At 46.3% G+C, this 21,253-nt stretch overlaps 1 protein-coding gene across 4 annotated transcripts in view; it reads right to left on the reverse strand.

The window, feature by feature from the left end:
* Window positions 1-19,413, reverse strand: part of USP30 (ubiquitin specific peptidase 30) — a 28,155-nt gene extending 8,742 nt beyond the window's left edge. For 2 of the 4 annotated variants that reach the window (XR_201262.3, XM_004779093.3), the window contains exons 1-7: window positions 19,187-19,412; window positions 15,655-15,764; window positions 14,341-14,523; window positions 7,934-8,037; window positions 3,396-3,494; window positions 2,752-2,797; window positions 1,474-1,568 (exon numbers count right to left, since the gene is read on the reverse strand). Coding sequence is in view for 3 of the 4 variants with exons in the window: in XM_004779093.3 (XP_004779150.1) it covers window positions 1,474-1,568; window positions 2,752-2,797; window positions 3,396-3,494; window positions 7,934-8,037; window positions 14,341-14,523; window positions 15,655-15,764; window positions 19,187-19,269 (720 nt within the window). In the remaining variant the exon portion in view is untranslated. Of the gene's footprint in view, window positions 1-1,473; window positions 1,569-2,751; window positions 2,798-3,395; window positions 3,495-7,933; window positions 8,038-14,340; window positions 14,524-15,654; window positions 15,765-19,186 lie in introns of all 4 variants that reach the window. The other 2 variants (XM_004779094.3, XM_013049260.2) reach the window with 2 other exon arrangements.
* Window positions 19,414-21,253: the final 1,840 nt, after the last annotated feature.

Consider the following 21,253-nt stretch of genomic DNA (forward strand, 5'->3'; position numbering starts at 1 on the left):
CTAGTTAGGGGCGCCTAACTCTTGATTTCATTTCAGGTCATGACCTCGGGGTTGTGAGATTGAGCCCTGCCTCAGGCACCACGCTCAGCGGAGTCTGCTGGAGAGACTGTCTGTGCCTCTCCATCTGCCCACTCCCACCCCCACCCCGCGCTCTCTCAAATAAATTAATTAATTAAATTACCAAAAAAGGGAAGAAACACTACTTAGATGGAAATTAATCAGACAAAATAGACTCCAGGACAAAGATAAAATATTTACCAGAGAGAAAAAGGGACATTTTATCAAGACAGTGAGAGTCAACTCATCATTAGTAAATGTCTATGTACCTAACAGCAAAGTCTTATACGAAATTCTGCAAAAATAAAACTAAAAAAAGAAAAAGAAATGGATAATTCTAGCAGATTTAAGGAAGATTTAATTTAAGGAAGAAATAATACCGATCTTAACCAAAGTCTTTCAGGAAATGGGGGAAGGAACACTTCCCCACTCACGTTATGAGGGTAGTATGATCCCCGTAACAAAACCTGACAAGACATGACGAGAAAACTGTAAGACTGATAGTCCTCAGAGACATAGACACAAAGTACTCACAGTAAAGTGTTCATTCCAGAAACACAAAGCTAGTTTAACCTTAGAAAAAACAATCACTGCAATTCACCATGTTAATGGAATGAAAGAAAGTCATGATGCTGAGTGAAAGAAGCTAGTCAAGAACCAAGTACTGTATGATTGCATGCATACGAAATATCCAGAATACACAACTACAGGGACCGAAAGTGGGTTAGTAGTCGCCTAAGGCTAGAAGAGTGGGGGAAATGGAGAGTAACTGCTAATGGGTACAGGGGGTTCTTTTGCCGGGAGGTAGGGAGGCTGAAGATATCCTAAAATTGATTGAGATGATAGTTACACAATTCTCTATTTTTGTATTTATGTTGGAAACTTTCCTAATAAAAAGTTACATTAAAATGTCAAAATTAGGGCACTGAGTGGCTCAGTTGGTTGGGCCACTGCCTTTGGCTCAGGTCAGGAGCCCAGAGTCCCAAGATTGAGTCCCGCATCAGGCTCCCAGCTCCGCAGGGAGTCTGCTTCTCCCTCTGACCTTCCCCTCTCTCATGCTTTCTCTCTCTCTCTCGCAAATAAATAAATAAAATCTTAAAAAAAAAAAAAAAAAAAGGTCAAAAAACAAAACAAAACCCAAACCCCACCAAACAACAGAATCTGTTGTCTACTGTCAGTGTAGACCCAACCTCAAGACTCAGGTCTGCTCCTCTCAGTGCAGAAGATGCCAAGGAGGGTCAAAGGACATGCGGGCACTGAGTAAAGGGAGGCGGTCTATCCATGAAGTAAGCAGAGCCAGGCGACCACACACGCCATCTACCAACATCAGTCCACACTCTACAGATGCTTCCCAAGTCTTGAGTTGAAAGAAAACCTCTCCAGAAAACAGCAAGCAAGCACTGGTACTGTATTTACCTGGTGTTCACAGTGTTTGCAGACCATGTTGCTCGTCAGCCTTCCATGGAAAGGATGCTGAGATTTCCAGTGATTGGACGTGGGGTGAGGTGAGCCTGGAACACAGAACATGTCTTGCTGTGTGCCACCTTGGCACCAACCTCAAAACCCACCAGCCTTTTTAGTATTTGGTAACAACTCCCTCTTTGAAATAAATGTTCCTGAAAAGTAAACTGAAAGAGCTTTCCTTATGGACTTCCATCAAAAAGACAACCCATCCCATTCACAGGAAAATTTACGCAAGTCCTTCGATGTGGTTTCTATATAATGGGTATAGCCCATTTAAAAAAGGAATTTGTACTATATGTTAGCTAACTTGAATTTAAATAAAGACTTGAAACAAAATTAAATTTAAAAAAGGAACTGGTATTGAATAATGTATTTATTAGATATTTAAGATGTTTAGATATCCAAGGAAGGATGTTTAGATGTCCAAGGAAGGACACCATGACAGAATACTCCAGAAAGTGAGATAAACTTCCAAAAATCATCAGAGTAAGCAAGTTCTGAAAAACTGGAATTTTTTTTTTTTTTTTTAATAAGATGGGAGATGGAGTAATCAACAGTATGGTAGGCTAGTCAGAAACACATGCCCTACAGTCAGGCAGCCCTGGGCTCTGTCCTGGCTTTGCTTCTCATTAGTTTTATGACTCAGGAAGTCACTTCATCTCTGTGAACCTTGGTTCACTGGAAATGGGGACAATTATTAACTCATTATCCCCACGATCAACTTCACACCACTGCTGTGAGGCTTAAATGAGACGCTATAGGGCGCAGCACACAGTTTGGGCCTGAAAAGATAGTCACTGTTATTACTAGTGATGCATAACGGAATTCATATGTCTTTTTCTTTTTTCCCCCTTAAGTTTAGGTCTTAAGAAAAAAACAATCTCCTCCTAACGAGGACTGTGATCACCTGCTGAAGACATGGCAGTTTCAGCTTAAGGAGCTTCTCATGAGATCAGTTCAAGAAGGTAAAAGGAAACCCTTGTTGGAAGTAGAAATAAATCCGTTGCTTTTTTTTTCCAGGCAGAAAACAGCAAGGTGTGAGGGAACAATTCAAGATGGCCCAAGGGAACAAGGTAGAGCTGTCTGTAAAACCCAAACTCCTCTGCAAGTACACACAGTTCCAGCTGGACTGGATGTCCCCAGAAAAAAGTTGTTGTTTTAAACAAGCAAATCACTGTCACATCTCAAAAGTACCCATCTTACATGTTCTAGTTCAAGGGGAATGATTACCTCTTGTGCGGCAGGTTATTTGTTTAGGAGTTATTTCTGGCTGCTGCTATAGGGGAAAAAAGAAAAAAACCAGACTGAAAATCCACCTGCGATCCCTTTTATTCCCCCTCACCCTGCTCCTAAAGCTTACAAGTTTCCCTGCTGGTTGCACCACTTAAACCCAGTTTTTAACTAGAGATCCTAATAGAAGCCCTAATGAGTCTCTCTGGCTGGTAACCATACCCAATCTTTCATTAAATGGAAAACACATTTCCTGTCTCTGGAACATTCCTCCCTTCTCCTTTATTAGTTAACTTTTATCAACTCCCTAATATTTATCATGTTCCAGGGAAGTGAGGATTCATTTAGCATTCCTGTGGCTCCTTGTTCCCTGCATTAAATAGAGGGAAAAATACCTTTTCTTCTCCAAGCCAAGACAAATTGCAGTAATGAAATCATTTTAAAGAGCCCTGACACCCCTAACCAAAGTTACCAACTGCAAAGGTTGCAGCTAAAGACAATCCCCCAGCCCACGCCCACTCTTGATTTTTACTGAGACTTACTTCCGAGTTTAGAGTCGTACAAGGACTCTACTTGCGTTCCCTATCCATCCCCGTGAAACAGGCACAAACCACACACACGTCTTGGAACTACTACGGGCTTACCTCCAGGGAATGCACATCAAACAAATGGGTGACCCGGGGCTGCCGGTCCCGCTCGTCTTCCAGGGACGAGGTAATGACATGGAATAACTCGTGGGCATCCTGTCAAAGGGCAAAGCAGCTTCAGAGACGCCCGACAGGGCCCTGGGTGCACCGCCAGGCAGAATCCTGCAGCTAAGAGGGCAGAATTGCTTTCCACCTTCTCAAGCTTCAGCCTATTAAATGGAACTTTATATCCCAGACATTTTCACCCCAAAGGCCCTCAACTAAGGGGTCCAAGGGGAGAGAGGAGAGCGAGCTGGGGCTGGTGGGGCTGCCTTCACACCAGCTGTCTCTGAGCCTGTTTCAGCTTTGTCAACAAGGCCCTGACCTCCACTCCACTGGACTGCTTTACTGTGGTAAAGCACACATGCGACATCCAAGCTGCCCTCTGAGCCTGTTTTTAGGCACACAGCCCTGTGGGGTGAAGCACACTCACACTGTTGTGTGACCATCAGCATAACTCATCTAGCTTTCCCAACCGAAACTCTGTCCCCATATAATTCTGACCCCACCCCCTCCCTGGTGGCCACCTCTATGTCCAGCAGTTTGGCTCCTTGTGGGAACTTGCACAAGGAATCATAGTGTTTGTCCTTCCATGACTGGCTCCACTGAGCTCGAAGTCTGTGAGGCTCACCCACGGTGTAGACTGTGTCAGCATCTCCTTCCTTCATAAAGTTGAGTAATATTCCTTTGTGTGTGTATATAAATACCTAAGCACATATAGGCATATATATTCTATTGCATGTGTGCGCATGCACACACGTGTGTGCGCACCCCCACCCACATCTTGTGTATCTGTTCCTATGCTGATGGACATGGAGCTGCTTCGACCTTCAGTGGTCGTGGATAGTACAGCTATGCATATGGGTGCACGAGTATCCGCCAGAGTCTGGCTTCCAGTTCTTTGGGGCACACACCTGGACATGGAATTGTTTATCATATGGCAGGGGGCTGCTCTCCCCAAAAGCCAAAACCATCCCTGGCTCTTCAGGGATGGGCGGGTCTCTCCTCCCCGGAATTCTGGAGGCACGGAGAGCTGTGCTCCCCCTGCAGTCACCAGGATGATCTTTTAAGAGGTAGATGTCTTTATTCCTCGGCTTTCAACGGTGAGCCAGCACACACGTTCCCATCGAAGGGCCTGCTCTTCCCGCCCCATCTTCACACAGTTGCCTCCTTCTCATCCTTCAAATTTCTGCTGGAAAGGCATGTCCTGAAGGAGACCCTCCTGCAAGGCCCCTCCCTGACACAAGCCTTCCCCTTCCACCTTCTGCTGGTGCAGCTGGTGAGGGGGGGGGTCCTCTACCTCCAACACACACCCCAAATTTCAGAGGACTCTGTCTCCCCTGCCTCAACCCCAGTCTGAGCCCATCAGCAGCCCGGCCTGCAACGGCCTCCTGACTTTCCTGTTTGCTCCCTCTGCCCCACTACGGTCTCCCTGGTACAGCACGTCCTGTTCAAACACAGACCAGGGCATAGCAGTCCCTGTTCCAGGCCACCAGTGGCTCCCCACCACACACAGAACAGAAGCCCAACTCTGGCCCAGGGCACCCGGGGGCCCACACAATCTGCTCCTTGCCGCTGTCTAAGCCCCTCCCCGCGACTGCCCTCCCGCCCCTGGCCGCAGCCATGCTGGCCCCCTTGCCCTTCCCCAAACGTGGTATCCTCTCACCCTTCGAGGTCCTGTCTGAAGCTCCTCACAGGCCTCCCTTATTTTCAGACTTCAGGTCTCAGCAAAAACCTCATGTCTCCAGAAAAGCCTTTGCTACCTAAGGGAGTCTCTGCACTGTTTCTCTTCCCCCCACCCCCAGCTCTAGGCCCCCCAGCTCACACTGGCACATCAGCACACTTTTCTTCTTGTTAGTGGATCTTGAAATGACCTCTTTACTATCCACAGTCCTCTGCTAGAATATGAACTCCCTGCGAGCAGGAGCCCAGCAAGTCCCATTCGCCACCATGACCCCAGGCCCTCAACAGGCCCCACCTGAAGCAGGCATTCCACAAACATCTGCCACGTGTATCCATGAATCCCTCCCAGGCTAGGACAGCAGTCAGCAAGAGAGTGATGGGAGGTTCAAACATAAATGAGGCAAGGCCCTGGAGGGACTCACAACCCAGGGATAGATGGGGCAGCCTGGCTAGTGATCAAGCAGCGGTGCTAAGCCTGAAGGTGGACTGGCTCTTCCAGGGAGGCTCGCGGACAAGGCATCTGAAGTAGGAGCAGGGGTTCACCAAAGAGAAGAATCCCAAGATAGGCTGGAGTCAGACCCAAACCCTATTCTATCCCTGTTGGCCAAGGAACTACTTGGCCTTGAGACAAGGAATGTCTTGAAGCAGAGGGTAGCTTCGCTGTGCACTTCTGCACCAGAGGGGCCCAAATCCTGCCTCTGCCACTTCAACAGTGCTGCTGCCCCCTCGGAACAATTTGTTACTTAAACTGTAACCCCTGGAGGATTTTACTAGTTGCCAAGCACATTTAGATATGGCCTTAAGAAACACTGATACTGACACCAGGTCTTTGGGGAGAAGGATGATGTACGACCGTGAAGCTGGGCAGCTGGGGATGCCTGGCTTGCTCAGGGCGGATCGCCGCCCCTCCTCAGAAGCTGGGCAGCTGGGGATGCCCGGCTCGCTCAGGGCGGAACGCCGCCTGATTCAGGGAAGCCGAGCACCCGGGAACACCCGGTCAGCTCAGGGTGGAACGAAAACCGCCTGCTCCCCTTTTTCGTTGTCGCTCCTTTCTCTTCCCAGAAGTGCCCGTTGTTCGTTCGAGGAGTCCTGTGAATGTGCTTGGTTAACCAGAAACCTCACCCTCCTCCTCGCTGGCCTGCAAGACGTGACCAACGTTTGACCTTCATCAGTCCTTCTGTTGGCTATTGTTTTCTATCTAATAAAAGTGAGACTGTGGAGTTGCTCGTGGCAGCAGGCCTTTTCAACTGTTGTCCCCTGCTCCCAGTCTTTTGCAGCTGACTTGTTTGTGCCTAATTGTTCTCTCGTCGCCGACTGGAAGCGGCACAACAGCTGTGTAACTCTGGGATTCTCTGAACCTCAGTGTTCTCCTCGGCAAGATGGGGACAGTAACAGTGAGTCCTTACAGGTGTGCCATGGGGATGAATGCAGAGAAGTCACACGAGTCCAGCACCTGGCCCGATATGTCCCCCACAGCTCTAGCTCCAAAAAGTGTGTGGGAGTGCGAGTCTGCCGCTGACTGACCAGATCAGTGATGATGAAGATGCGCACAGGCCCCAGGCCAGGCAGGAGGAGGCCGATGGCCAGCCACGCCTGCCTCTTTCCAAGCACACCACAGCACTGAGTGGCTCGGTGATGACTGCAGGCTGAAGCTGCTGGAAACACTTCCCAAGAGGAATGGGGACATCGGCGGGTCCTTGACAGAAGAGCAGGACTTAGACAAAGGACCTGATGTCCTTGGGACTAAATCGCAGTCACTCACTCAGTTTAGGGAGAGGAAAACGAGGCTAAATCCTGTCAGCTACCAGAGGAGGATTTAGTACGCATTTTCTAAATGGAAAAACATTTCAATAGACAAGGGATTCATCGAGACACACTGTAAGAGAGTTGAAACCATCAACACTGTGTTTAAAAAGGAACACCTGCTTGGCTTCAGCCTAGGATGGAAACAGACGTAGTCTTTAAAAATAAGGGGAGCTGGAAAGGCTTCCCACTTCACTTTCCAGCATTTTTAAATGCTTTTCACTCCCAGCCTACCCTTTTGGGGGCCTAAAGGCCGTCTCCCATCTCTCAGGTCCGCTGTCTGGACAGCGGAGGCAGGAGCACCCAACACAGAGCTGGCCGAAGCCAGCCAAGAATGTGGCCAGGGAGGACGGTAGACGACCTGTCCCTACAACTTCACCATCTCAGCTTCGGCCAGACTCACTGTCCAGACTAGCGCTCTGAGGACGACGACGGTGGCCAGGACCAAAAAGCGCAGTGAATCTGTAGTTGTGCAAAAACGGGTCCGAGGGGCTGGAGGAAGGCCCTGGGGTTTCCCAGTACACCTGCTCAAGGCCGGGGGCCACTTCAATTAATCTAACCTCTAAAAACAGATTTTTTTTTTTTAAATGAGGATGTGGTTCAAAAAAGGGTCTCACCTGAATCTCTCTCTGCTTCTACGGTAAAGCCACCTGCTTGCTGCTCTCCAAAGGACCCAGGTAATCAAGTGCAAAGTCACTCAAGGACCAAACAGAGGCTCGCTCTTTGGCAACTGTTCAAACCCTATCCTGTGAACCTTCCACCCACTGGGAAAACAAAAATAAAACCAAAACAGCGGTCTTTTTCCTGACCACGAGAACAGGAACAAAGTTCATGATCTGGTCCCAGAATACTAAACTGCCAGAGAAATGTACACTCAGGCGAGGCAAGTGCAAGCTCAACACTGGCATTTATTCCTCATGCCGCAGCATCGAGGCTGGTTTTCAACCCTCATTGCTAGCACAGGCCCCAATGCGTGCGTGAGTGGGCAGGACTTTGAATGGGGTGTTTACCTGTTCTTCAAAGGAAGAGATCTGCCATCTGTACATTCTTAAGACATCCAACAAGCAGCTTGCATCTAAGACCTCATCGTCGGTGACTTCTTGGCAGGACAGAGCTGGAAAGCAGAAAGGCAATTGTTAGATTCTCTGGCAAAACAACAAACCAGGAAATGTACCCCCCACAACATATCAAAGCTAATTAAGCATCTCACTGTAAAATTCACCTTGGAATTACAGCTCTTTCATTATTCCTCTCTGTAGCTTTACCCAAGGCTTAGAGGGCTGTTAGGCACTGTGTGTTTCCTGAGTGAATGTGATTTTTTCATGAGCCTGTAGCATTTAAATGAAGAAACCGGCTTCAGCTTTTTGAATTACTGTCTCGATATAAACTGTTGTAAGATTTCTACTGAATGAAATGGTTTTAACTCACAACTCTGAGGGCAGAAGGGCCCTTAAACATTTCATCTAGTCCAAGCCACACTCAATGCTTGACTCGCCTCTATTGGACTCTCTCTGAGGCCACAGGGCCTTCGCTTATGTCCGTCCGCCCTGGAGTTTCTGATTATCACGGTAAAGCACCAAGCCATATGTGGCAGCCTGAAGGGGACTGCTGTGGGGTTTACTTTTCTTTCTTTCACGTAGGCTCCAGGGCCAGTGTAGAGCCCAACATGGGGCTTGAACTAATGACCGTGAGATCAAGACCTGAGCTAAGACCAAGAACCAGACACTCAACCGACTGAGCCAATCAGGTGCCCCTGAGTTTACTTTTCAGTCATAAGTAGGAATCAAGCCTAATGAACAAAAACACAAGTGTGATGGGCTTATGAGTTTACATTATAGTTACAGCTAGATCAAGGATTGGCAAATGTTGTCAAGGGTCAGACAAAAGACATTTTTGGCTTTGCGGGCTCTGCAGCAGCTACTCAACTCTGCTATCATAGCATCCCAGCAGCCATAAAGAGCAAGTAAATGGGCACGAATGTTTCAATAAAACTTTATTGACGAAAGCACGCAGTGGGGCAGACATGGTCGGCACACCATAGTTTGCTGATTTCCTGATCTTGCTGGCCCCCTCCACAGTATATTTCACTGGACCACAACTGCTAGAGTATGGAAGATAAAAATACTGGGGCCAAACAGACACATGAAAAAGTGCTCCATATCACTCGGCATCAGGGAAATACAAATCAAAACCACAATGAGATATCACCTCACACCAGTCAGAATGGCTAAAATCAACAAGTCAGGAAATGACAGATGCTGGCGAGGATGCGGAGAAAGGGGAACCCTCCTACACTGTTGGTGGGAATGCAAGCTGGTGCAGCCACTCTGGAAAACAGCATGGAGGTTCCTCAAAATGTTGAAAATAGAACTGCCCTATGACCCAGCCATTGCACTATTGGGTATTTACCCTAAAGATACAAACATAGTGATCCAAAGGGGCACGTGCACCCGAATGTTTATAGCAGCAATGTCCACAATAGCCAAACTATGGAAAGAACCTAGATGTCCATCAACAGATGAATGGATCAAGAAGATGTGGTATATATACACAATGGAATGCTATGCAGCCATCAAAAGAAATGAAATCTTGCCATTTGCGACAACATGGATGGAACTAGAGCGTATCATGCTTAGCGAAATAAGTCAAGCAGAGAAAGACAACTATCATATGATCTCCCTGATATGAGGAAGTGGTGATGCAACATGGGGGCTTAAGTGGGTACGAGAAGAATAAATGAAACAAGATGGGATTGGGAGGGAGACAAACCATAAGTGACTCTTAATCTCACAAAACAAACTGAGGGTTTCTGGGGGGAGGGGGTTTGGGAGAAGGGGGTGGGATTATGGACACTGGGGAAGGTATGTGCTTTGGTGAGTGCTGTGAAGTGTGTAAACTTGGTGATTCACAGACCTGTACCCCTGGGGATAAAAATATATGTTTATTAAAAAAAAATTAAATCTGTAGATTTTAACTATTAAAAAAAGTGTCATCTCAAAAAAAAAAAAAAAATACTGGGGCCAGGGGCGTCTGGGTGGCTCAGTGGGTAGGGCCTCTGCCTTTGGCTCTGGTCATGATCCCAGGGTCCTGGGATCGAGCCCCACATCGGGCTCTCTGCTCCACAGGGAGACTGCTTTCTCCTCCCTCTCTGCCTGTTTGTGATCTCTGTCAAATAAATAAATAAAATCTTAAAAAAAAAAAATACTGGGGCCTGCCACCTCAGGGCAGCTTCCCAAATGCAATTAACTCTGGGAAAACGAAGCTAGCCTATTTCTTCTCTTTGATCTGCAGTTGGTGAACTTGAGACATTCCTTTGACTACTTCAGGCTCTGACTTGGGAGGTTCTGAGCAACCTCCATCCGGATCTGAATGTGGTGGTGCCTCTGGGGGGTAACGTGGGGAGCAGCAGCAGCCCAGTAGCCAGTGCTAAGTCCTGAGGCCTGTCTTACCAGGGCAGATCTATCCTGGTGTCAGACTTTTATCCTCCAGAACAAAGGGAGCCTTTTCAGAAGGCAACTGTACTTCCCTTTCTCCTCCTACACTCCTCAGTGTAGCCTGTCAGTTGGCTTTTTTCCTCCAAAGGAAAATTTTACTGTCCCCTTTAGCCTAATTTTGCCCAAAATGCTGTGGGACGATTTGGCAGTATCTACGACTTTTCATATCCTACAATTCATATCCTAGTATCTCTCTCAGGATCTATGCTAGGGAAACAAAGGCTTGTATGCACTATGGGCGCAAATAAGAACATTCACTGTAGCCCGTTTATGACAACAAGGCCCCGGAGGCAAACAAATAGCTAAATAATAGTATCTTATGGATACTGTGCAACTGTGAAAGTGAACGAGGTTTGCAAATCGCACGTATAAGGGACGGATATCCAGAACATATTAAGAGTACCTAAGACATAACAATAAAAACACAGACAACCCAATTCAAAAATGGAGAAGGGACTGGAGTAGACATTTACAAAATGAAAACAAACACAAAAAACACAACTATACAAATGGCGAGAAACACAGGAAAACTCCTGCTCAACAATACTTCTCAGTAGGGATGCAGATCAAAAACCACAACGAGATGATCGCCTCACACCCAAGACTGCTACTGTCAAAAAGACAGACAATAACAAGTGTTGGCGAGGATGTGGAGAGTTAGAGCGCTGCGTGCACTGTCAGGGGAAGGCAAAATGGTGCATCTGCCCTGGAAAACAGCATGACAAGTCCTCAAAAGAATTAAACAGAATTTCCACCTGATCTAGTAATTCCGCTTCTAGGTATAGACCCCAAAAGAATTAGGAGCAGGGACATCAATAGAAATCTGTACAGCCATGCTCACAGAAGCATTATTCACAGTAGCCAGTGGGGGAACCACACAAATGTCCCTTGACTTATGAATGGACAAACAAAATGCCACATGTACACACAATGGGGGTATTATTCCTCTGAAGCCTTAAACAGGAATGGAATTCTGCCCCACACTACAGCGTGGATGAACCTCAAGGACATGATGCTGAGTGAAATAAGCCAGAAGCACGAGGACAAACACTGTAGGATTCCACTCTGGGAGATACAGAATCAAACTCATAGACAGAAAGTACGACTGTGGCTTCCAGGATCTGGGGGACTAAGGAGAATGGGAAGTCACTGCTTAATAGACACAGTTTCAGGACAGGATGATGGAAAAGTTCTGTGTGTAGAGAAGAGTGGGTTCGGTTACCCAACAATGCAAAGGTACTCAAAATGCTACCCAAACATGCACTTAAAAATGGTTAAGATGGTTAAGATGGTACCTGCTTTATGTTATGGATATTTTACCATAATTTTTATTTTTATTTTAGTTTTTTTAAAAGATTTTATTTATTTATTTGTCAGAGACAGAGGGAGAGAGAGCAAGTGAGCACAGGCAGACAGAGAGGCAGGCAGAGGCAGAGGGAGAAGCAGGCTCCCTGCCGAGCAAGGATCCTGATGTGGGACTCGATCCCAGGACTCTGGGATCATGACCTGAGCCGAAGGCAGCTGCTTAACCAACTGAGCCACCCAGGTGTCCCACCATAATTTTTTAAAAGTGGCCAGTGGGAATGAGCAGGCAACCCACAGAAGATATAAGCCCGATAAACTCACAAAGAGAAAAAAACGAATGAGGTAGGGCTATGTGTGCTAAAACAGACACTCTTGCACCATTATGCTATTTGGTTATGAAAAAACATAAACATAACAATATATAATTTCTACGGGTGCTTAGAAGCATATTTAAGTGCACAGAAAATGGTCTGGAAGGATACATTTGTATTTTTCTTTGGAAAGAAATGAGGGGAATGGGAGCAGGGCAGTGATGAAGGGGAACTGTCACTTTATGCGTGATGCTTTAAATTTTAGCAGCAGAGTGTATTCAAGCGTTACTTGTGAAATTAAAAATTCTCTCTAAGACCCAAAATAAACGACCCTGAAAAGCAGAGACAGGGAAGGGAGCCTAGACTCTAGGTGTAGCACGGCTCCAGTTCCCAGCCCTGGGTCACGCATGTGAAGAGGGAAGAGCAGCGGTAGTGCTGGGACAGGTACTCAACCTGTGTCGTACTGCCCACATTTCAGCTTTCCGCTCTGGGATGGTACTTGCTTACAACAGGGGAGCAGAAATCACTTTCAAATTGCCTGTGATACAGAAGAGCAGAACTCGCTTTCCGTGTCAAGCTGAGATCACCTGGGAACACATCTCTGCAAAGCAACAGTGAACCGAGTGTTTCCTAAATCCAGTTTTTTTCCTGTGAGAGGGATATATGCTTACTGTTGAGAGCTTTAGAAATACGGTTGTTATAAGAGACTCTTAATCTCACAAAACAAACTGAGGGTTGCTGGGGGGAGGGGGGTAGGGAGAGGGTGGTTGAGTTATGGACATTGGGGAGGGTATGTGCTATGGTGAGTGCTGTGAAGTGTGTAAGCCTGATGGTTCACAGACCTGTACCCCTGGAGCTAGTAATACATTATATACTAATAAAATTTAAAAAAAAATTTAAAACAGAATAATAATAATTAAAAAAAAAAAAAGAAATACAGTTGTTTTGTTTTAAGGTTTCCAAACTGTCAGCTGCACAAGACCAAAACTGCCAAGGTGAACGTTTTGGTGTTTTCCTGTCCAGCCTCTATCTGTGGAAATCTTTGCTTTGCTGAAGTCAAATACAACATACTTCGAACACCGCTCTTTTAAACTTAACAAAAAACACTTGGCAAAGATGAATTCATAATGGCTACATAATATTCCAGTGACTGCTTAATCATTCTCCTGTGGGACCCCCTCCCCTGCTTTCCTTTGTAACCAGGTGTTGGGAAATCTTTGCACACTTCCCAGCATTTCCCCAATTGTGTTCTGTGGAATGTCCTCAGGATGTGAAGAGATGTTATGGGAGGAAAAATTAGTTATACAGGCAAAAAGCTGGTTTAAAAACAAAGGTGGAGGGCGCCTGGGTGGCTCAGTGGGTTAAAGCCACTGCCTTCAGCTCAGGTCATGGTCCCAGGATCCTGGGATCGACTCCCACATCGGGCTCTCTGCTCGGCAGGGAGCCTGCTTCTCTCTCTCTCTCTCTCTCTCTCTCTCTGCCTGCCTCTCCATCTACTTGTGATCTCTCTCTGTCAAATAAATAAATAAAATCTTAAAAAAAAAAAAATGAAGGTGGACGGGTGACCTCTTCAAACCCATGTGAAGCCTGTATAACAGTGACTCCCTTGGCTCAGCACCCCTAGTCAGCCACTCTGGAGCTCGTGGGCTCTTACAACTCCATTTCAGGCTAGTGTCAATCATGGTCAATGGAATTCCCAGGTCAGATGGTACTGGACACTTTGCAAGCTAGTACCGTGTCGTTCCAAGCTGCTCTCCATAAAGCTGGCCCTGTGTTGCCCTGCCACCAGCACATGTGAACATGTTGTCCAACAGCTGGGCAGGTCTGTGGAGTTTTCAGTCTTTGCTGACAGGCAGCACAGTGATAACTTCACTGTTAAGGTTATTTCTATATCTTTGATGACAGCCAAGTTGCATATCTGAATGCCTGTTAGATACTCTTCCCATCTATCTAAATACAGTGTACTATTTCTTCTGTGAACTACCTTATCGCTTAGTCTAAGACACTTCTTTTTTCTAACCTTTAATAAGCCAGAGTACTTCTTACAACCAAAATGCTTAAGTGGCAGTGGATTTGTTCTCTTCCCTAAAAAGCTGTTAATACACTGACAATTTTCAAAAACAAATGGTTACATCTTTAATTTTTTTTTTTTAATTACTGTTTGTATCTACTGCACCCACAGTGTTTTTTGGTTTTCTTTTTCCATGATGATCTGTGTTTCACACAGAAGCTATTAACCCTCTGCCTGCCCTCAGGGCTGCTGCTTTCAAAAGGCACACAATCCCCTTGAAGTTCCTGAGTAGATACCTTTGAGGAGGTGCAACAGCGTTAAGGATAAATACTGGTGGGGGGGGGCCTCCTTCTGATCCCGGGTGTACTGGGTGGTAAACTCTTCCAGCCACTTGATGAAAGCGGGGCAGGCAGACAGGCCTTGCAGCAGGGAGTTCATGAAGCAGGTGTTCCCTAAGTTGACAAGGCCAGGTACCAGCCCTGAAAAACGTGGGGGAAAGAAGAGAAAAGCACATCACACTGGACCAACTCTTTCTCTCCCACTTGGGAGCCAGGGTTTTTGCACTGGAACCTGACACCAAAAATCCCAATCTCAGGAAGTCCTTATCCACAGACATCAGGGGGCCAGGCATTCTGTTTGTACCAAGGCCTGGTCCTAGTGCTGCTCCTTCAGAAGACTGTAAGCAACAGAAGGACATGTCCCCTGTCATGGGTTACTTCTGACCGCCACCACAGTGTCTGGCACGGCTTGTACAAAACACTTCGTAACATCTCTCTCTCATTCTCTCTCTCCTTTGATAAGAAAGCAACATCAGAACAGAAGAAAACAATTGTTCTTTTGTTGCTCCCCAAAACAATGATTTTGTTCTTCTAATCAGTGCGAAAGATATGACCAGAGAAATTCTGATCAGTCTTTCTGCAATGAGATCCACAAAATTTGACATACTTCCCTTTTCTGCTTAAATCTTTTCAAAAAACTTTTTATTACGAAGGTTCTCATAACTTTTTTCAAAAAACTTTTTATTACGAAGGTTCTCTTTTACACATGCATAAAACGAGAGGCTATATAATCAACTCCAATCATAACCACCCCCCCGATTTAACAATGATCAACATTTTGCTATACCGATCCTTTTTTTTTGTTTGCTTGTTGTAGCTGAATTTTAAACAACATAAGTAGAGTAGCATTTACAAAAGGGGCACATTTCAAAATAAGGAAATAGAATTTTGTATTAAAGACGGTAGCTGGCAACTCTTACTAGCTGACTAGCAGCTAGTCAGTGAAACCACAAACGTGTCACACAATCGGTCAGCTGTACTACTGAACAACACAGGCACCAGAGGAAGAACAGTTAGACAATTAAGCCACGTGAACTTTTTCATTACAGAGCATGTCTCAAACTCAAGATTTTGGAGGGGAAGGAACAGAAGTCTTTGCACAATAGGGTCTAAAATAATGAGTCATTAAAAATAATTTCTGCTTAAAAGGAAGCAATGTCCAAAACTGGAGATACGAGAGAACAAAAAATGCCCTCCTCTTTTTGTACTGTTTTGGGACAGTAAGGGCTTGGGTCAAGTCTACGGACTATGATGCGATAACCTCATTCTTACCTTTTCTACGCTTCTTTCTTTCTGTAATAGGACCCCAAATCACATAGATGCCTGCAGCAAGGGCAGCAGCAATTCCACCTATAACACCCCAGTTCTTCATGACTCTGTATCTAGAAAGGAAAATAGCCAAAGTTTACCGTCTTCCCGCATCCCAAACGCAGCACGTGTAAATACAGATACAGGTACAAAGAAATAACATTTAATCAAAATAACCGACTGACCCACTAAACACCTAATGTTCAAGCTAAACATTCTCATACAGTACAGGGTTATGTCTTGAAACTCAGCATGTTCAGACACTAGGATTTAAAGCCTAAGGCAGGTCACAGAAGCCCCGTCTCACTCAGAGGGGGATCTCAGGTTTTCCCCTTACTCTGCCTCCCATGCTGGCACCACATTGGCTATGTCAGGGCCTTTGCCTGGAATGCTCTCCCCACTCCCCGGATCACTGCATGGCTCTCTCTCTCTCCCCTCCCCTGCACTTCTAACCAACAGTGAGAACCTGCACTGCTGGTCCCTTCTACCCAGTTCTGTATTTTCTTTTTATCACCTTCACTTATTAACTACAGTTATTGTCTGTGTCCCTCACTGGAGAGCAAAGTCCCTGGGGGCAGGGATCTTTGTCTGTTTTATATACCCCAAGTCTCTAGATCATGCCTGGCACCTAAGAGGTTCCTAATAGTATTTACTGGATGATTACACACTGGAGAAAAATTATAGAAATGAATCTATCTTTTAGAAATAAACAGGGAGGGGAGCCTGGGTGGCTCAGATGGTTAAGCACCTGCCTTCGGCTCAGGTCATGATCCCAGTGTCCTGGGATCAAGTCCTGCATCGGGCTCCCTGCTCAGGGGGGAAGCTGCTTCTCCCTCTGCCTATCTCTCTGTCTCTCATAAATTAAAAAAAAAAAAAAAACTTAAAGAAAAAAAGATTATTAAACAGGAAGGAGGCACACAATAGTATAAATGACCTTCTAAATCTTTACTAAATTAAAAATGTCTTGAGGCTTAAGCAATGAAGTTATTCTCTTACCACAGACACTTAAGCAATTTAAAAGTTTTTATACAGAGTTATGTATTTCCAGCAAATAAGACAAACAACATGTGGGTGAATATCTATATATGCTATATATACTTGGACAGATGTGTTTGATATGTATATGTGTATGATATATTCTTATTCCAATGTATGCAGATGAACACCCTTTGGAGCTCAGCTCAGTCAACATTAACTCAAGACAGAGTCACTAGTGTTACCAGTAACTCTGTCTACAACAACCAACATCTTCCTAATATCATAACTAATATGGCACATAACTGATAACTGAATTCCAAATAAATCTTTGTTCTCTGGAACAAAGTCAAGAGAATGCACACAGAACTTGGTTAAAAAAGGGGAGTTGCAGGCGCCTGGGTGACTCAGTTGTTAAGCGTCTGTCTTTGGCTCAGGTCATGATCCCAGGGCCCTGGGATCAAGCCCCGCATCAGGCTCCCTGTTCAGTGGGGAGCCTGCTTCTCCCTCTACCACTCCTCCTGCTTGTGTTCCCTCTCTCACTGTCTCTCTCAAATACATAAATAAAATCTTTAAAAAAAGAAGAAGAAGAAAAAGAAAGGGGAGTTGCCTTAATCTGGTTCAATTAAGGCTCTGCTCTTCCTTAGGGCATCATTTTCCCTTCTCAGGCTCAGCTCTGTCACCTGTACGACCAAGAGACCTGCTTCAAAGGCGCTAGGGCATACGAGGCAAAGATGAGGGCTTAACAAACATTAGCTACTACAATTACTAAGTATTAACCATCTCAACTGCATTCGGCAAAGTTATTCTTGAATTTCTTAGTGCTATATTGTGCTGACTTCCACACAACAGGTGTATTAACAAAAGTGCCTGGAAAAGTTAAAAGAACCATTACTGAAATTCTAAAGCACTTTACAACTGCTTTAAATTTCTTAAGCAAACACTAATATTTAAGGATGCATACTCTATGCCAGGCACTGTGACAATCTTATCTCATCCTAAAAACAATCCTACAGAGGTAGGTTCTATTATCATCTTTCTTTTCTTTTAAGATTTTTATCTACTTTAGAGAGAGCAAGAGCAGGGGAAAGGGAAGAAGGAGAGGGAGAAGCAAATTCCCCTGCTGAGCAGAGAGCCCGATGCTGGGCTCGATCCCAGGACCCTGAGATCAGGACCTGGGCTGAAGCCAGATGCTTAACCGAATGAGCCACCCACGTGCCCCTATCATCTTAATTTTCATGTTAGAGTGCAGCCAACTTGGTCAAAGTGAGTGAGGCAGCATTGAACTGAATTCATGCCAAGTGTGTGCTTAAAACCACAAACCTCCTGAGGGAAACTGAAAGACAGAGAGTCCTGACGGATGGGAGAGAGGACTTGCTCAGGTCCTCAGCAAGGTATGGACAAAAAATCCAGTGAAATTTGGTGACTCTGGAAACCCCCATCCCTCTGCAAAACGACAACACAGAAGAGCAGTGGGGTCTAGGAGTAAAAAGATCTGTCTTTTCCCCCAGCTCTACTGTGAGGTCAGCTGTAGGCCACAGGCAAAACCGTCTCAAGGCCCGTTTCCCACCTACAGAATGGGGGCACTGGACAGGACAGCCATTGAGGGTTCCCAGCACTGGCATAATAAGCTCTTTAAACCTGCTCCAGTTCCAGAGGAAAGAAGCTAGGCTGAGCAACAGGTCTCAGTCATTTAGGGTCAGTAATGCGGACGCAGTGTTCAGCTCTCAAGATTGGAGCCCATGGGAGGATGAAGAAAAGAAGGGAAAGAGGGACCCTGACATGACTGGGGGCCCATACTATTGGGGTTCTAGCCGGAATGGGAGACCTTAACAGAACTGGAATCCTTTACAGGTTAAGGAGTCCTGATCTGTTCTGGGACCCTTGCAAGACAGAGATTCACAAATCAGACTGAAGACCCACACTGAATAAGGGATCCCTGGCTTGACTGGGGGATGGAGGATGACAGGAATAGGGGTACTGACAAAATGGGGTAAGGGCTAGCAGACCTGGTTGGCTTTGCAGGGCTGTGAGAACCACGGCAGGACTGGAGAGCTTGGCAAGACTGGGGAACGCTGGCGGCTCAGGGCACGACAAGACTGAGGAGCCCAAAAGGACTGGGTGTACCCTGAAAGGATTAAGGGGTCCTGGAAGGCCTGCGCGGCGGCACTGAAAGGTCTGAGGGCCACTGGCAGAATTCGAGGCTTTGACAAGCCTGAGGGTGTCTGGAAGTTCCGGGGACAAGGACAGGATTGGAGGAGGATATGGCAGGTGGGGGGCAGGGCACTGAGAATTTGGGGCGCTAACAGCACTGGGGAGGGCTGACAGAATTGGCGTTGCAGAAGAAATGGAGGGCCTGGAGGCTCATCCGCGGTCCCGCTTCGGGGCCTGGGCCTCCAACCGAGCCCAACGCAGAACCTCCGGAATGCTTGCTCCTGCTAGCGCCGTGAAAGGCCGCCGCAGGCCCAGGCTGGGGACCCTGGCCCCGGCCTCTCCGGCCGCCCCGCCCCCCAAGGCTCACCTGACGGCCGCCCCGGTCCGCAGGAAGCGCTGGATGGCCCGGTCCGCCGCGGTCATCGCCGCCTGAGCCCGGGTGCTCAGCATCGCGGCCGCGCGGGAGACCCGCCGCCGCCCCCGCCACTACCACCGCGCTGGACCGAGGGCTCGGAAGGTTCCCGAGGCGGCGGAACCTGCAGCCGTGGTCCCAGCTCCTCTGGGGAAGGTAGGACGAAGGACTGGCTCCCCTGAGAACCGGAAGTAGCTGCCGCCGGAGAACAAGAGTCGACGGACCACATCCTTGTTTTCCCGTTTCCCGCTTAGCAACCGGCGTCAGCGTCGGTTACCAAGGGAGGCCCTGTGACTCAGGCCCGCTGGGTGTTCAACTTGTGCTTTGGCTCCGTGCATTTTAAATGTCCCACTTCCAGCTCCTGGGACCATTTTAATTTTTTAGTTATAAAGAGGGCAGGCCCGCCCGAAAGCGGGATCAGGCCTCGGGCACCCTTAGTTGTTATTGTCGTCGGAGTGTAAATAGGTCGCGGAGGAAAGGCCTTTAATGAGCACGCAGGACCATCGCTGACTGCATCACCAGAGAGCGCGAGGCCTTCCATGATAGCCACCGAGCTTACCGTTTACTTACATGCATTGCTAAGTACGTCACATGCATTCGTCCCATTCAAGCTTCAAGCCTTAACGTGACCCATACTTTACAGGAGATAGGAAGTAGCTGATAAGTGGTGGAAACAAGATTGGCAGCCAAGTCTGCCTCCAGAATAGCGCTGTCCCGTAGAAATATAACGGAGGCCACATTTTCTAATAGCCACGTTAAAAAAAAAATGAAATTAATATTAACAATACCTTTTACTTGACCCGCTATGTCCAAAATATTGTCATTTCTTTATAAAAGTTTTTAGAAAAACTTAAAAAAAAAGAGATCATTTACTTTTTTTTTTTTTTTTTTTTGTACAAAGTACATCTCAATTTGAATCAAGTGCTTTTCATGCGTTCAGTAGCCGCATGTGGGCAGTGGCTACCACTTTGGACAACACAGCTTCTAGAATCTTAGCGCCAGAGAGATTTGCACTCCCTTTTAATCATTCTCCCCAACTCTGGAGCAGGTGATTGCACCTGCTTTAGGAAAGAAATCAATGTTTTAGCTCAGTGGTTTTAGCTCAAAGTTTTAGGCCTCAGGACCCTTTGGTATGCTTAAAAATTACTGAGAGCTTTTGTTTAGGTGGGTTATAATTAAGTATAGTTAGGCTGTTAGAAATTGAAATCTAGAAATAATTTTGAGGCGCCTGGGTGGGTTAAGCCTCTGCCTTCTGCTTAGGTCATGATCGCAGGGTCTTGGGATAGAGTCCTGCATCTGGCTCTCTGCTCAGCGGGGAGTCTGCTTACCGACCCCCCTATGCCCCCCCCCCACCTGCCTCTCTGCCTACTTGTGATCTCTCTTTCTGTGTCAAATAAATAAATCTTTAAAAAAATAATTTTGGGTTTTTTTTTTTAAACTGAAGTACCATTTATGGAATAAGATTTACGTATTTGGTTCTGTGAATTTTAGCAAATGCATAGTCATGTAATGAGGACCACAAACAAGATATAGAACCTTCACCCCTCACCTGGAATAAAATTACTGCCTATCCCTTTGTAGTCCACTCCTCCACCCACCTCCAGTCCTTGGTAACTACTGATCAAGGCTGAGAAAAGTTTTAAAATCCAACAATACCAAAGCATACATTCCATTAGGTGTAGAAGCTATGACCTCATCAACTGTTGTGTACCTCTGGAAACTCCAAGGTACACTCATGAGTGAGTGACAGTGGGAAAGGAAAATAAAAATATGTCTTAGTGACATTATGAAAATAGTTTTGACCTCAATAAACCCCTGAAAAGGTCCTCCAAATGGGGTCCTGCTACAGTATTTTGAGAATAGCCATGGTAGTCTGCCTAGTGAATATTCTGCCATCCCAACCTACGAGTATGCTCTCGAGTCTATGTACCAGACTCTTAAATAATTGGCACTTACGGAGTATAGTCAATCAATTCACAAAGTTTTGACCATTTTATATGCCTAACTTCAATTTAATGCTTG

The sequence above is a fragment of the Mustela putorius genome, unplaced genomic scaffold (genome assembly GCF_011764305.1).
Source record: "Mustela putorius furo isolate JIRA1106 unplaced genomic scaffold, ASM1176430v1.1 tig00000193_pilon_pilon_pilon, whole genome shotgun sequence".
Lineage (NCBI taxonomy): Eukaryota > Metazoa > Chordata > Mammalia > Carnivora > Mustelidae > Mustela > Mustela putorius.